Raw genomic sequence first — 17,858 nt, forward strand, 5'->3', positions numbered from 1 at the left:
CAACACAAACTAGCTTTCACTTTTGGCAGCCGACAATACACCTTTACCAGGTGTCCCTTTGGCTACGCTAACTCACCTGCAGAGTTCAACATCTTTTTGAACAAAGCATGTCCAGACGCCCACGAGCGTGGGACACTGATCTACGTGGACGACATCCTTTTGAGGCAGCCAACACTGGACTCCCATTTGGCTGAGATCGACCACGTCCTAAATCAGCTAACAACTGCTGGTGCTAAAATCTCACTGTCAAAGTGCCAGTGGTGCAGAACCAAAGTGGACTACGTTGGCCTCCTAGTAGGTCCAGACGGAGTACAACCACAATTGACTCGCACCCAAGGCCTAGACAACCTCAAAGTCCCAACCAATCTCAAAGAACTACAGAGTTTCTTGGGAGTGTGTAACTACTCTCGCCAGTTCATAGAGCATTATGCGGATCTCGCAAAACCACTAACTGAACTCTTAAAGAAAGACGTTCCTTTTGTCTGGACTGATACACAACAGCAGGCAATGAACGCTCTCAAAGACAGGCTCAAGCTAGCCCCATGTCTAGTCTACCCGGACTACAACAAAGAGTTCTACTTGGAAGTGGGCTTCTCAACTTACTGCATGAGTGCAGGTCTGTACCAAATACACGACAAAGACAGGCGTGTTGTGGCCTACGCCAGCAAAACAATGGCAGGCCCTGAATTACGGTATTCAGACTGTGAGAAGGCTCTATTGACCACTGTGTGGGCAGTGAAACATTTCTCCTGCTATATTGGTGGACAGAGGATTATTGTTGAGACACAACACCAGCCAGTAACGTTTCTGAACAGCCAACGCATCAGAGATGGTGTGGTGACAAACTCACGCGTTGCAACATGGCTAATGGCACTTCAAAGTTTTAACCTAGACATCCGCTACGGTCAAAATAAGAAGTCGCACTTGGGCACTGATTTGGCAATCTGCCAAGAATGTACACAGGATGTACCAGCCACCCAACAGCCGGTTGTGAGCAAACCCTCAGCTGCTGAGGACCCAAATCACCACTTCTTTGATAGCAATATCTGTAAAGATATGGCAACAATGTACGTGGATGGATGCTCATTCCACCACGAGACAATCTGCAAAGCAGGTGTTGGAGGAGTTCTCCTCCAGGACCAAGAACAGGTCACATTTGGCTATAAATTAGGCTCTCAGTCTTCTCAGTACGCTGAGATAGCTGCAATCCTAATAGGCCTACAGATGGCAGTGGAACGCTCCATCCAGACGCTAGTCATCTGCACTGACTCTAACTATGCTCGACTTAGTTTCTTGTGTCATCTCGCTCTGTGGAAACAGAACGGTTTTCTCACAAGCAACAAAAAGGTGGTAAAACACAAAGAGCTTTTCATGACATGTGATCACTTGGTGACATCACATGATCTACAGATCTTCTGGAAGAAAGTTCCAGGACACTCCAGAGTCCCAGGCGATGACAAGTACTACAATGACCTTGCAGACTCCCTAGCCAAGGAAGGAGCCGTTGACGGACCCACGTGGTCCTTTGACCCCTCCTGGCTACTCAACACTCAGTCGTCACAAGCTACAACTGAGGTAATGGCAGTCACACGTGCACAAGCTGCAGCTAAACCTGCTGATAACACAGTTTCTGTGCGCCCAATGCTGACTGACCCAGACATCATCCAACTTCAGAAGTTGGATCCTGCAATTAATTCGATGATGCTGTATCTGACTGACCCAGACAAATACACTCCATCGAAAGACGAGCTGGATTCCAATCCAGACCTCAAAGTCCTCTTTCAGCTGCGCAAACAGCTAAAACTACTTAAATGCATCCTAACTTTCGCTCATGGACGGACGTCCTCACCTGTGTTCGTGGTCCCCCATGACCACAGGGGGGTGATGTTAGTCCATGCACATGACCTTCCGTCCGCAGGACATAAGGGTGACAATGCCACGCTGAAAGCATTAAAACAAATTGCTTATTGGCCTGGAATGAAAAAGGATGTCAAGGACTACATAAAAAGGTGCCTGATCTGTGGCCAGTTTCAACCATCCAGACCACTTCACAGAGCACCACTGCATAGTAGAGGCATTGCATTTCCATGGTCGGACCTCCAGATTGACTGGGTCGGACCACTCACTAAGACCTCTAGAGGAAATAAATATTTTCTCACGGTAACCTGCGCGTTTACCAAATGGGTAGAATGTCTACCAGCCCCTAATGACACAGCACAAACCACTGCTATGTTATTAATGAATCATGTATTTTCAAGGTTTGGACTTCCCCTTAGGGTGAACTCAGACCAAGGTACACACTTCACAGGTGAAGTAATGAAGGAACTGTGGAAGACGCTAGGCGTCAAAGCCAACTTCCATATTGGCTACCACCCACAGGCTTCAGGCCAGGTTGAGAGAGCAAATAGGACGGTGGTGAGTATTTTGAAAAAATACGTAGCCGCAAACCACAAGGACTGGGACGTGAAACTCCCTCTGGTCCTCATGGCCATAAGGGCCACTCCACACACGTCGACTGGCATCGCTCCTTTGAGATGATGACGGGTCGACAAATGACTCTCCCTCTGCACCTGTTGTACCAACCAGGCGATGCTGCCATGGCAACAGCCTACACCACACAACAATACATGAAAGACTTGGAAAGACACCTTAAAAACACTTTTGCTTTCGCACAGAAAAACCTGGAAAAATCAGCTGAAGGACGCAAAGCGTACTACGACCAAAAGGCCTCTTACGAGGAACTCCAAGTGGGAGACAGGGTCTGGTACTACACGTTTGCACCCAAAACTGGGAGAGTAGAGTCCGGGACCGGAACTCTCGCCCGTAAGCTGATGCCCAGATGGACTGGACCCCATCTGATAACCGACAAAGTGTCTCCAATTATCTACCAGATAAAAATCAGTAAAGGCCAAAAAGAGCCAACTGTTAAATGGGTACATCGTAACCAGGTTAAACAACACAAGGCGTGCAATAACTCCTTAGGAGACAAAGATCTCACAAAATCTGACCTCGTGGGAACAAGGGTCATCCAAGCAGAAGATAACTAATGGATAATAAACTTAACCATAGTTTAAACTCACAGGACCTACCCTTGATAAAACGGGACAGCGTGACTGAAATCTGGCAACCAGGGTGAGGAGAAGCAGTGAAACGATGTTTCTAGATGCTTAGTCACTACTCTTGTCGGTGCTGAAACGTTGTTTAGTTGATTTTGGTATTGTTTCTGAGGTAAGAATGAATTTTGTTGTGTAGTAAGTTAGAGACTAAGAAGCCTTTGACCATGCCAACATGCAGTTCATTCATTAAATTGCAATCTTTGCGGAGTCAATGTATATTATTGCTACTTTGAGTACCATAATCTACGTTGATCTCAAAACGCTTAAGCCGAACCTACTCGAACAATTCTATTCGGGGGGATAGCTAATTCTTTTTGATAAGTCTCGCCATAGACTTCCAAAACATTTATGGGAAAGCCAAACACCCAATCTCAAGTCGTTCGTCTAAAAGACAACAGACAATTGCACCAAACTATATTTTACCATGTAAAGCTAACTTAAACCAAGTTAGAAATGGAAAAATAGTTTGGAACCCTTTTCTATAGGCTTAAACCCCTGTAGTTACCCCTTTTCAGCATTCTCCGCCCCTTAACTGGTAGTTGTAGCTGTTCCCAACCATAATAGCTTACACACCAGATGCATATAGTTTAAGGCCTTATGTAAAATCCCCTTCATAAGCCCACCTTAAACCACATAATTGCATGACACATTGAACCAGAACGGCACAGGCTGGACGTCGCTGGAGACAACCTTCGCTGGAGGCGACCTGCAATCCTGACGTTGGTCTCAACTCTTCATCCAGTGGCCGCTTCTTCAGTTCAATCCAAGGGTACCCCTCTGTATGCTGATTAATCAACACTTCCAATCGCTGTGGATTTACCGTTGTGGATTATATGACTTTTTCCAATGGATTACAGACTCTGTTTCCAAGGGGTTAAAGCATTGCTACAATGGAATTATCGAGACGATATGGAATTATAATCAACACAATGGAATACCAAGAACATTGTGGAATTACCTTGACTTTGTTTCCTTGCTGGATTACTTCTGACTTTGGTCTTCCTTGATGGATTACTTTTGACTTTGGTCTTCCTTGCTGGATTACATCAAGCTCAAGGACATTTGAAGGTCTAAGTTCACGGTTGGAATTCATCCCCATGGACAGGTGATGATTTCCAAAGGGGGGACTGTAGTGAACCTGATCTGACCCTGATCTGACCCTGATGACCTCAAATCTATCAGATGGACAGAGACTGTTATTTTCATTGATCTGAATACAGTCTGAGCCATCTGGTGACTTTCTTTCTTGAATTAATCAAGCAGAAAAGACAATTCTCTATTAATCGTTACTGTTTTACAAATGTTTAATAATCAAATTGTGTTAGTTCCACTCAATGTTACAGGTTGAAAAGAACTACTCATTTTTATTTTACATAAACAGTAAGTAATGATTTTTATTCCTCATTCAAAGAAGAAATCAGGTTAATATGCATTTCTTGATTTTCTGTCTGAAATGAGCTAAGTTTTGTAAGTATGTGAAAGGTCGGTTTTCGGTCAACTAAAATGTTTACCGAGAAAGATGTCATGTTTAAACTTTTTCAGAAGATTACCAAGAGTTGACTCCACGAAGTCTGCTTTTCTGCAATAATCTCTCTGTCAGTTGTTGAACAATCTCATTCTCTGACCTTGGCTTAGATAACATCTTACGTCACAAAAACACACCTCTTTCTGGTACATCCACGAATCAGAAAGCTCTCAAATGAACCGGAAGTCGACCCATTTAAAATGTGGCAACTTCCCAGTTCATGTTAGAATTAGAATGAATTCAGAAGAGAATGGAGGAGAATGGAAGAAAAATTCTGTAGAATTCCGGAGAATTCCAGAGATGAAGAACTACAGAGTTGCTGACAATTAAGAGTCTGAGAAGTTCTGAAGAATGAAAGGAGTTCAGAATTCTTGGGTGCAAACGCATTCAGGATGATCCAGAGACGTTTTGGGATTATAATTTCTGTTTGAAAACCACGTACGACTCTCTGAGGGTTTGGTAGTCCTCAACGGAGACGCTGGAAAAAGTCTGGAGGATTCTCTATCGAGCTGACCTACGTCAACCAGGTAACGGTCTCCTCTTCGACTAAAGTGTACCGGAGGCAAGCTGAGATCTCATGGAGCGTGCAATTTCTGGTCAAACAGATTAATTCCCTCACATATTTCTCTGTAAGATAAATCTCCATTTCATCTTAAACTCTTCTCTCTCTTCTAAAATCAGTACAGATATCTTAGGAATATCTGAAGCAAAGTCCTCGATCACCGCCGAGTGATTCGAAGCTCATTTTCTGTGAAACTTGTCTGTTATTATTTTCATATTTTGCCAAATTAATGTAAATGTTTGATGTTAAACTTTGATTCTGAAAATAAATGACCGCATTCATTTGATGGGTCAAAGATAAATGACGTCTCTCGTTACATTTCTGTTAAATTCAAGGCACGACATTACACAGTCAGAAAGATGAGGAACTCGTGAAAAAGTATGCGTATATATTCTCATATATTGTCATACTACAACTAGTGGCACGTACCTACGTGACTACTACACTACCTTTCAGCGTCTCTGGTCAGGGTGGCTGGTCATCGTCCGAAGTCGTGACGATTTACTCCGTTCAACAGAACAAGCTTCCTTTGAAGTTGTAGGGCGTTACGCCCGGGTGAGTTCACAGCGAGGCGCTGTGACTCCGCTGGGATGGACGGACCCTTGTCTCACGGTCAAAACCATCAGCTATTGATTAAATCTGAAAGTACCTTAGGAACTCTCAGTAAGACTCCAGTCAGAAATTCCACTCAGAAGTGGAAGATACCTGGGAAGACTTCAAAGACTCAAGGAAGACTGAAAGAAGACTCAATAGTCCCAGGAAGTGTTGACTTTTTAAAGAGTACTCACTTCCTGTCACTTGGTACTTCCTGATTGGTTGAAACAACCAGCAGGGGGGTGGTTCTAGTGATGTCAAGAGGGTCACTAGGAGTCAAAAGACAGCAGGAATGTTTACGAACGGTTAGTACAGACGGAGAAATGTTATGACGAAGTGAGACAAACGCAGATGCCAGTTGAAGTTATTTACTGTCTGCTGAGTTTTAAAACAAGGCACTTCGTTCTCATAACTTGCTTTCTGACTTCTGACCGACATCAAATCCACTCATTCAGACAGAAGATCAAAATGCACAATTACTTTGTAAATAGACATTTAACTTGATTTCTAAGTCTAAAGAGGTTTAAAAATAATTAATACCGTTTCACAGTTGATTTAAATGAGTGGTTCACTTCAACATTTAGAAATGGTATGAACTAAACACACTTTGGATTATCAAGATATCTTAAAATAGTATTGATCATGTAGAAAGGAAGAGTGTTCTTTCAATTGATTAATTCAGGACACAATAAAATAGTCTCTTGATGAGATAATTTGTATTTCTGGATCCAGATCAATGAAATAACAGTTCCTGTCCCCTGAAGGTCTTCAGAGACAAGTTGAGGTCGGAGGCCTAGTTCACTACACTGAGACGCCATGTCATCCGGACCAGAGAGGACAAGGATAGCCCAAGTTGTTATCAACGCTCCGTTCAGAAGCCTGCATCACTGATGGTATGGGGTTGCATGAGCGCTGGTGGCATGGGCAGCTTGCATGTCTGGAAAGGCACCATTAATGCAGAGAACTATGTTCAGGTTCTAGAACAACATATGCTCTCATCTAGACGTCATCTCTTTCAGGCAAGACCCTGCATTTTTCAACACGATAATGCCAGACCACATTCTGCAGCAATCACAACATCATGGCTACGTAGGAGAAGGATCCGGGTACTGAAATGGCCAGCCTGCAGTCCAGATCTTTCATAGAGAACATTTGGCGCATCATAAAGAGGAAGGTGCGACAAAGAAGGCCCAAGACGATTGAACAGTTAGAGGCCTGTATTAGACATGAATGGGAGAGCATTCCTATTTCTAAACTTGAGAAACTGGTCTCCTCTGTCCCCAGACGTCTGTTGAGTGTTGTAAGAAGAAGGGGGGATGCCACACAGTGGTAAAAATGGACTTGTCCCAACTTTTTGGGGATTTGTTGATGCCATAAAATTTGGAAACAACAGATTTTTCCCTTAAAATGATACATTCTCTCAGTTTAAACTTTTGATCTGTGATTTGTGTTCTATTCTGAATAAAACATTAGATGTTGGCACCTCCACATCATTGCATTCAGTTTTGATTCACAATTTCTTTAGTGTCCCAACTTTTTTGGAATCCAGTTTGTATATATGTATCTTTATATCTATATCCAAATATATATATACAGGTCCTTCTCAAAAAAATTAGCATATTGTGATAAAGGTCATTATTTTCCATAATGTAATGATAAAAATGAAACTTTCATATATTTCAGATTCATTGCACACCAACTGAAATATTTCAGGTCTTTAATTGTTTTAATACTGATGATTATGGCATACAGACGAGAGAAATGTTTAGGCGAGTTGGGGGAAAACAGGTGCCAGCTTCTCTATTTACGTCTGAGAGGATATAAAAACATGACAGTTCGTTCCAACAACTTGTCTTCTTGCCTCCAACCTTGGACCAACTTACACTTGCTCATTTCAGACAGAAAATCAGAAAATGCATGAATTACTCCGTAACACATTCTAACTTGATTTCTACTTTGAATGAGGATTAAAAAATCACTAATACTGTTTCACAGTTGATTTAAAATGAGTAGTTCACTTCAACATTTAAAATGGTTTGAACTAACACACTTTGATTATCAAGACATTTGTAAGATAGTAATGATAATAGAAAAAGAGAGTGTTCTTTCAATTGATCAGTGCAGGACACTTAGAAAGTCTCTGGATGGACTTGATTTTGTGTTTCTGGACTCAAATCAATGAAATACAGTTCTTGTCCCAGGAAGGCCCTCAAGATCAGGATTTGACCTGAGGCTTAGTTCACTACACTCATGAAAACCCAAAATGCCTGGCCCAAAAAATTAGCATATTTCATCCCACCAATGAAAGACAAGTGCTTTTAATACAAAAAACGCCAACCTTCAAATAATCATGTTCAGTTATGCACTCAATACTTGGTCGGGAATCCTTTTGCATGAATGACTGCTTCAATGCGGCGTGGCATGGAGGCAATCAGCCTGTGGCACTGCTGAGTTGTTATGGAGGCCCAGGATGCTTCGATAGCGGCCTTAAGCTCATCCAGAGTGTTGGGTCTTGCATCTCTCAACTTTCTCTTCACAATATCCCACAGGTTCTCTATGGGGTTCAGGCCAGGAGAGTTGGCAGGCCAATTGAGCACAGTAATACCATGGTCAGTAAACCATTTACCAGTGGTTTTGGCACTGTGAGCAGGTGCCAGGTCGTGCTGAAAAATTAAATCTTCATCTCCATAAAGCTTTTCAGCAGATGGAAGCATGAAGTGCTCCAAAATCTCCTGATAGCTAGCTGCATTGACCCTGCCCTTGATAAAACACAGTGGACCAACACCAGCAGCTGACATGGCACCCCAGACCATCACTGACTGTGGGTGCTTCACACTGGACTTCTGGCATTTTGGCATTTCCTTCTCCCCAGTCTTCCTCCAGACTCTGGCACCTTGATTTCCGAATGACATGCAAAATTTGCTTTCATCCGAAAAAAGTACTTTGGACCACTGAGCACACTGAGCAACAGTCCAGTGCTGCTTCTCTGTAGCCCAGGTCAGGCGCTTCTGCTGCCGTTTCTGGTTCAAAAGTGGCTTGACCTGGGGAATGCGGCACCTGTAGCCCATTTCCTGCACACGCCTGTGCACAGTGGCTCTGGATGTTTCTACTCCAGACTCAGTCCACTGCTTCCGCAGGTCCCCCAAGGTCTGGAATCGGCCCTTCTTCACAATCCTCCTCAGGGTCCGGTCACCTCTTCTCGTTGTGCAGCATTTTCTGCCACACTTTTCCCTTCCCACAGACTTCCCACTGAGGTGCCTTGATACAGCACTCTGGGAACAGCCTATTCGTTCAGCAATTTCTTTGAGTCTTACCCTCTTGCTTGAGTGTGTCAATGATGGCCTTCTGGACAGCAGTCAGGTCGGCAGTCTTATCCATGATTGCGGTTTTGAGTAATGAACAAGGCTGGGAGTTTTAAAAGCCTCAGGAATCTTTTGCAGGTGTTTAGAGTTATGTCGTTGATTCAGATGGTTAGGTTAATAGCTTGTTTAGAGAACCTTTTCATGATATGCTAATTTTTTGGGACATGCATTTTGGGTTTTCATGAGCTGTATGCCATAATCATCAGTATTAAAACAATTAAAGACCTGAAATATTTCAGTTGGTGTGCAATGAATCTGAAATATATGAAAGTTTCATTTTTATCATTACATTATGGAAAATAATGACCTTTATCACAATATGCTAATTTTTTTAGAAGGACCTGTACATGGCCCCGATCATCCTCTCCTTAATACAGTGCAGTCGTCCTGCCCCATGTGCAGAAAAACACCCTCAAAGCATGATGCTTCCACCCCCATGCGTCACAGTAGGGATGGTGTTATTGGGATGGTACTCATTATTCGTCCTCCAAACACGGCGAGTGGAATTAAGACCAAAAAGTTCTATTTTGGTCTCATCTGACAACATAACTTTCTCCCATGACTCCTCTGGATCATCCAAATGGTCATGGTCAAACTTAAGACGGGCCTGGACGGGTGCTGGGGAACCTTCCGTGCCATGTATGATTTTAAAACTATGACATCTTAGTGTATTACCCACAGTAACCTTGGAAACAGTGGTGCCAGCTCTCTTCAGATCATTGACCAGCTCCTCCCGTGTAGTTCTGGGATGATTCCTCACCTTTCATAGGATCATTGATACACCACGAGGTGAGATCTTGCATGGAGCCCCAGTCCGAGGGAGATTGACAGTCATGTTTAGCTTCTTCCATTTTCTAATAACTGCTCCAACAGTTGATCTTTTTTCACCAAGCTGCTTGGCAATTGCCCCGTAGTCCTTTCCAGCCTTGTGGAGGTCTATAATTTTGTCTCTGGTGTCTTTGGACAGCTCTTTGGTCTTAGCCATGTTAGTAGTTGGAGTCTTACTGATTGTGTGGAGTGGACAGGTGTCTTTATGCAGCTACCAACCTCAAACAGGTGCTTCTAATTTAGAATAATAAGTGGAGTGGAGGTGGACTTTTTAGAGGAGGACTAACAGGTCTTTGAGGGACAGAATTGTTGCTGATTGTCAGGGGTTCAAATACCTATTTGCAGTAGTAACACACAAATAAATTATTTTTAAACAATCATACATTGTGATTTCCGGATGTTGTTTTTTAGATTATGTCTCTCACAATGGACATGCACCTAAGATGAAAATTTCAGACCCCTCCATGATTTCTAAGTGGGGGAACTTGCAAAGGTGCAGGGTGTTCAAATACTTAATTTCCTCACTGTATATAAAGTAAGTTAATAACAGTATTTATCTGAGAAGCAGACTGCTTTGAGTATCAATCTTTTTTAAATATTCTGATACATGAAACCTTCAAACAAAAACATAAATTCAGCTCACTTTTTTTTTTTTTTTTTTTTTTTTAACCAGAATTGTAAATATTGGTCTGGTTGTGGAAAAATGTAACTATAGTCAAAACAGATTTGTTGAGTCACGATTACAAAATTAGTGCCAAACACGACACGATTTCGGTCAGTGATCAGCGTCGTGCCACAGTTTTTAACGTTTGTACAGTTTATAAACATTGCAAAAACTCCCAATTCTCCAGTTAAGGGTGGAGTTTTCCACTAAACGTAATCAAAGTGTTATATAACATACAGTTCTTTTCCTTTTATTTTCTAATTTTTTACATTGCTGACGTTCGCTCTCAAGTTAACAAAAAAAAAGCAATGATTTCAAGATTTACGAGTCAAATGCAAAAGAAAATGAAATTGTTTATTTAAAAAAAACAAAATTCACAAAGCCCAGTCAAACAACAGAAACAATCAGGTGCCGGCAAATCTATGTTTCTGCATTTCTATAATCATTACCATAAATCTGCTGGTCACGTACACAGCTGCAGGAACAGATCACCTCATTAGTTGCTATCAGCCGTCCAAGTAGGTGAGAAAACTTACTGAGCAGTTTTTATTGAAAATATTCACCTTCTCTTGAACACTGTCCCATAATTGAACTTTTCACACTTCAGTCTGCTTCTCTCCCTCCTCTACAGCATCCGTTGTCTCTACTGAATTTTCTGTCTGCTCCATCTTTGCTAGAAGCCGCTCTGCCGCCGTTATCGTCATGGGGTGCAGGGGGAAATATCCTGCCAACCCTGCAGACAGAAAGGATAGTTTGAACCTTAGGAGCTGGTACAACATCAGTTTTAGACAAAGTGAATTCCCCAACTGTCAATTAGCTAATTCATTGAAAGCATTATTTTATTTTAAAATCCTTAACATGTAATAACACCGGGCAACTTTTACTAATCAAACATCATGGTGTTTTCAGTTGAAGGTCTCTTCAGCTATGCTACATTTAAAAACCAGTACAGGAAGTCATTTGTGCCTATCAAAATAATCTAAAATGTTTTTATTAATCATTAATACAAGCAACAATTAATACAAAAAGCATTTTATTTCTAGAGCTGTTGAAATCAGATATTTATACACAGCAGTTGAAACAAGAGTAACTGAGCATTACTCCATGCTACTCGGTACTGTAGCTCATGTGAAGAACAAAAGACCTCAGTGAATGAATATTGTTTAAAACGTGTAGTTAGATCACGTGTTCTAAATGGACCTCCTTGATCAAACACATTTTTATGAGGAACAGAATTCTTTCCAAATGTAAACAATAAAAACTGTGTAATGTTCATCTCTGCTGCGATACACATCTGAGAACCTGAGTACGCACCTAGAAGTTTGGCCACTGGCTTGGTAAGGTGCGCACCACAACCGTACCAGTACTTGAGCCGGTCGAAGTTGAAGCTGACGAGTTTCTCGTTGTAGATGTTGGGAAGGGGGTCATATGTTCCCAGCTGCTCTATGAATTTACCATCTCTTGCTTTTTTGTTGAACGCAGCCACAATGCGAAAAAAGGGTCTGTTAGCTTGTTTGTGGCCTGCACGAGCCAATCGGATGACAACGTAACCCCCATGGTAGTGCTTCAGGAGGAGGGATGCTGCAGAAGGAAATGAGCACAATAAGAACAGTATGGTTACCTTGGAAACCTTTCTTTAAACATATTCAACCAGATAATAGTGTCAACATTTCAAAATCTATTTTTGATTTAAGTTTAAAGAACTTTCTTCAACAAAATGACTTTGTCCTGCAACTCAAAGCAACTTTTATTGATTAACTGACCTAAAGCCACATGATCAAGATGTTAAAATGATTTACAAATCTGTACACTTTAACAAACAAAATGGGTCCAAGTGCCTAGGATTCAGTCCTTTATCCATTTTATTTTATTTGTCTACATTATATTGTGGGCCATCTCACAGATTTGTGACTGAGATTCAACACTCCCTTTAAAATTCCCCTGATAAGAAGATTAATCAGCAACTTACTGACCAAATTTAATAGCCATTTTAACAAATTTGACAATGGCTTGCTAGAACATTAGCCAAGAGAAAATTTGTATCATGTACATTTTTCTTTCCTTTTTTGAAGGTATGTGTTAAGTGTGTAAAATCTTGCACGCCTGCATTTATGCCAAATGTGATGAGGTTGCACAAAATATTATCTTCAAGGTTTGACCAAAACTGATACAACTCTTATTTCTCAACATAAGGCGATATTCCTCTCCAAGTGGTGGGCGATATGCATTCTTTCAAGGAATGCTAAGCTAAAAAAGAAGTATAATAAAATAATGACTAAATGCTAGGTTGTTTTTCTTCTTCTTTTCAATATGCAATAAAATAATACAAAAGAGTACATTTTCTTTACATTTTTGAAAGTGTATTTATTTATTAATGAATTGATTGATTAATCTGTTTTTTTATGCCACAGTCTAAACCAGATTATCAACCCCAGTCTCCAGAGTAAATATTTTTTTTATTTTTTATTCTGCACCTCTCAAGATAAAAATCACAAGGCACTTCACTTTAAAATAAAAAGATAAAAAGGTCAAGTTTACATAAAAATAAAAGTAACAAAAAATAAGACAATTCTATAAACTATGAAGTTATGTTGTAGATGTGTCTCCACTTCCCTATTTGAGTACACCTGATTTAAATGCACAGGTAACGAACTGGAGCAGAAACATGCAGGACAGTGGACAGAGAACCAGGGGTTAGGAACCACTATTAATGTCATTTTCTTCACCTAAACAATATGGGCATTTACATAAACCGCATGGGTAATTTTTACAATGCAGTATTTTTTTTTATACACAGTATTTTTTTAAAGTGTACCGTGTACATAAACGTGATACAAAAAAATGCCCTTTACGGCATATTTTTGTTGTATCACGTAGCGTGAAAAATTTTACTCACATAAATGCACCATGATGTCCGCTTGAATATTCTGTAACAAAGAAGTCATAGTTTAGATAAATGCAACAAGTTACATTATTTAAAACGCTTTAAATCTTAATCCTCAAGACGTACTAGACGATAACAAAACTGGACCAAACGTGGTTTCGACAAAAGAAAACCAAATACCTTTGTGAAAGTCAAATGGCACAAATTATCTACGATATCTTCTTAAATCTTGTCTTTTGTTAAATTTGTTGCTCAGATACAAAGCAGACGGTAATTGTGAGTTTTTAGCTCAATGAGATAATGTGACATTTGTCAGGGCGCAGCCATGTTTTAACAGGAAGTGACGTAGAGCCGCGTCTTTTCACCGTCCAGGCGCTAGATGGCGCTGCTACCCCACTCCATGATTTAAAACTGCAGTGTTCGTCCTTCTGACTCAAATTGATCTTGTTGAGGACCGTAAAGCAGTTCATTATTTATTAAGTACGATCATTTCTAGCAAGCGTAGGACGAGTCACTTAAAAAAAGAAGACGCTAACGTACTTATATATTTATATGTAATATTACTATATACTGCTTTATTTATTGAATTATCATTTCCTATAGCATGACTGTTGCAAAACGCCCAAGTTATCAAAATTAAAAAGACACTTTATAAATTTTCTAATAGCCTACTAATATCATGATGTTTAATTTTGTATGCTTTACTCCATCCTGTGCTCCAGCATCAACGTGTAGCATGGAGGCTGCACAGCTGCAGAAAGAAAAGCTCTGCAGAGAGTGGTGAAGGCTGCACAGAAGCCTGTTGGAGTCAGCCTCTCCACCATCACAGACATCTGCACCTCCAGATGCAGGAAGAGGGCCACCTGCATCATGAAAGACTCCACTCATCCAGCACACACACTTTTTGCCCCGCTCCTCTCAGAAAGGAGGTCGAGGAACATTAAGTGTCGAACCACTAGACTGAGGAACAGCTTCTACCCTGAGGCTGTAGACTCATGAATCTCTAACCAGAATAGTCACTGTGAAAAATCACATCATGTTGCTGCTGATCTGTTTCATGTTGCTGCTGATCTGTTTCATGTTGCTGTGTTAGTTCGTGCTCATCTGCTCACACAGACTCATGTTCGTGCTGTTGTTGGATGTATTGTGTTTTTTGTTTTTATGCTATTAGTGTATTATTAGCTGATGTTTTTCTTAGTTCATAGTCTTAGTTCATATCTTAGATCTTATTACTGTTTTTCTTTTACATTTTATTGTTGGATGTAATGGGACCATGGGCACATAAATTTCGTTCGACCACATGTACCACATGTGGTGCGAATGACAATAAAGAATATCTGTATCTGAATCTGAATCTGTATTTAGCATAAGATATTTTCCAAACTTTGTAGGCTCTTATAAAAAATATTACTTCTATTTTTTCTGCAAGAAGCAAATCTCCCTTCAGATTTTAAACTGCATCCGAGGGCCTGCAACTAAACTGCAAGTGGGGCTATGCAGGGCAGTCGACCTGGTACCAGGGACCCAAAAGTTCCAGGTTTGATCCCCAGCCATTCTCACATGCCGTGGTGTCCCTGAGCAAGACACCCAATCCCCAATTGCTCCCCAGGCACCTAAATAGCTGCCCACTGCTTCACCATCCCAGGTCTGATGGACTAAATGCAGAGAACCAATTTTGCCATATGGGAACATACAATGATGGCAACACATAGCACTTTATCTTACTTTACTTATTCAAAACTTTCACTGAATAAGCCTATGTTCAAACTATGCTACAAAATGTATCCTATTTTAAATATAATTTGTACCAATAAAAAAACGTGTTTTTATTGTCAATGATATACTGTTTGTAACTCAATAACTTTCAGCAACAGGATACAAGCCTAATGCTGCTTTTATTTTGTGTACTGTAGAAGGATTTTGTCAGTGCTGTTTTTCATTAAGTCAGTGTAGAAGGCATTGCTTCTGTGATTCAAAAGGAGCATTCACTTATGATGTTCATCTTTCATTTTCAATGCAACTTACAAACCATGAAATTATCATCAATAATAAAAACAAATGTTTAAGTCTTAACTGACAAAAGGAAAAACTTACTACAAAGTAAGCTTGTATTCCTTCTCAGCATTTACTGCAAAATTGATCAAATCAAATCATCCTTTTGAAAGTATAGGGCTCACAATGAATAAATAGTTTTGGTTGTTTTGGTCTGGTTTTTGGAATGTAGCTGTATTGTTCTAGCTTCTTTCTAATTTAACCATGTAATTCCCATAACATACTTGCAAAAATAATGATTAAAAATTCAATATTTAATAATTAAATTGCATGAAACAAAAGTTTGTTTTAAAGTTGTTTCCGTTTGAAAGCTCATATTTAGTTTTTTTTTTTTACCAAAAATTATTCCTAATTAGTGGCAGACCCTATCTGTGTAAACAATAGTTGAGAGACATCAACATTTTTTTATATTTTCTTTAATGAAGCAATTCTCTGATTACTAAACTAAACTTGTCTTGGTTTAGCTTGACTAAAAGAACAAACACTTTAAATTGCCCCAAACACATAGAAATTCAGACGTTTCATCAATGCTCATTCATAATAATACATATACTATTTTATTTCATCAAACTAGCACATAATTTTGTCCTGTTTGAAATTTCCACTTTAGACTTTGTATTTTAGTTTTAGATTAGTTTCCTTTGCCGACCACAGCAGAGATGGAATGATTTCCTGAACCTGATCATGAATTATTTTGTCCGAATGTTAGAATATTTTAGCCCACTGGGAGCCTTAAGGCCCTGCTGCATCTCTTAGTCTTGGAACATGGTGATTTCACAGTCCTGTTGTGTAAAGCTTGTTTTTCAGTGTGTGTGACAAACACATGCTTTTCTGTGAGGAGAGGTCACTAAAGACACAAAAGAAATGGGCCCTTGTCTGTGATTCAGAAAAGATCTAAACGTCCTTATGTGACTTAGACCATCAGTTATAAATCAGCCTGAATCAACATTGTTGCCATGTGAGTCAACTTTAACAAACACAAAAACTGTCATAACTCAGTAAGCTGTACAAACTATGAGCTAAGATATGATGTTGTAGTAACTGGGTATCATCCCAAAGAGATAACTCAACGTCCTTGTTTAAAACTTTGCCATGCAACAACCTACAAGAAACCGTATTATATCTCCTTTTCATCTGGATAAATTAATGTCATCATTAATTTGTAAATGATCAAAATATCAGTGACAGCCTAAAGGGAGGATGCTCCACTCATTATATCTCTGTGTTTGATTAGAAATTAATCAATCTGTTAACTGGTTTTGTACAGAGGCCTTTATGTTAGTTGTGTTTAAACTACTAGATGAAAACAAAAACACTTTTGACTCAGATGTTTAAGTTACTTATAGTCTATAGACATCTGTTTTTTAACTGTTAATGCTTTTTTATTATTATTAACCTTTATTTAACCAGGCAAATCCCATTGAGATCACAGATCTCTTTTGCACGGGAGGTCTGGGCCTGAAGGCAGCCTAACATGCATGTTTAGGTCTGTGGGAGGAAACTGGAGTACCCGGAGAAAACCCACGCAGGCACGAGAAGAACATGCAAATGCCACACAGAAAGACCCCAGGTCCAACCGGAGATTGAACTCAGAACCTTCTTGCTGTGGAGCAACAGTGCGAACCACTGATCCATCATGCTGCCCAAAAATGCTTTAAAACATCTATTTGCCCTCATGAAGCTTATTTACTAAAAGTTTTAATCTGAATGTAATGTTTTGAACAGCAACAAATCATTATCATCATCATCATCTTTATTTATAAAGCGCTTTAACACCAGCCACAGCTAAAACAAAGTGCTGAACATCAATAATAAATAAGATAAAAAACACAAAAATTACGTTACAAAGCTAGGCACACAATAGTGAAATAAATTTTCAATTTAAAACACAATAAAACGATGAATAAAGGTACAAATAAACTCTTTGTAGTTTGTTTTGTCCTGTTGGAGCACAGCTCTGCATTTACCTCATCTCTTAACATATTCTTATTAACACCCAAACATGTTGTGATTATCGATATAACTTTAGAAATTATAGATCATGTTTATGTAAAAGATTTCAGTTTTTACATGTAAATAGGAATTTGGGGTGTTCCACAGGGTTTGTAACTTGGCTCAGATCTGTTCTCTTTAAAGCCTTTTTCTTTCAGGCAATATCATCCAAAAATATGTCACACATTTTCATTATTTTGCTGATGCTGAGCAGCTAAATTCATAGGTCTGTCTTACTAACATTAAAGCTTCATTGATCCAAAGTTTTCTATTTTAAAA

At 39.9% G+C, this 17,858-nt stretch overlaps 1 protein-coding gene across 1 annotated transcript; it reads right to left on the reverse strand.

Moving 5' to 3' along the window:
- Positions 1 to 11,037: 11,037 nt before the first annotated feature.
- Positions 11,038 to 13,884, reverse strand: mrps16 (mitochondrial ribosomal protein S16). Its single transcript, XM_037679398.1, has 4 exons — positions 13,716 to 13,884; positions 13,548 to 13,578; positions 11,966 to 12,232; positions 11,038 to 11,384 (listed from the first exon to the last, which is right to left on the reverse strand). The coding sequence occupies exons 2-4, from the start codon at positions 13,558 to 13,560 to the stop codon at positions 11,248 to 11,250; spliced, it is 417 nt and encodes a 138-aa protein (XP_037535326.1). The 5' UTR covers positions 13,561 to 13,578; positions 13,716 to 13,884; the 3' UTR covers positions 11,038 to 11,247.
- Positions 13,885 to 17,858: the final 3,974 nt, after the last annotated feature.

Source organism: Nematolebias whitei, chromosome 7 (genome assembly GCF_014905685.2).
Source record: "Nematolebias whitei isolate Nwh7 chromosome 7, NemWhi1, whole genome shotgun sequence".
In the NCBI taxonomy this organism is placed as follows: Eukaryota; Metazoa; Chordata; class Actinopteri; order Cyprinodontiformes; family Rivulidae; genus Nematolebias; species Nematolebias whitei.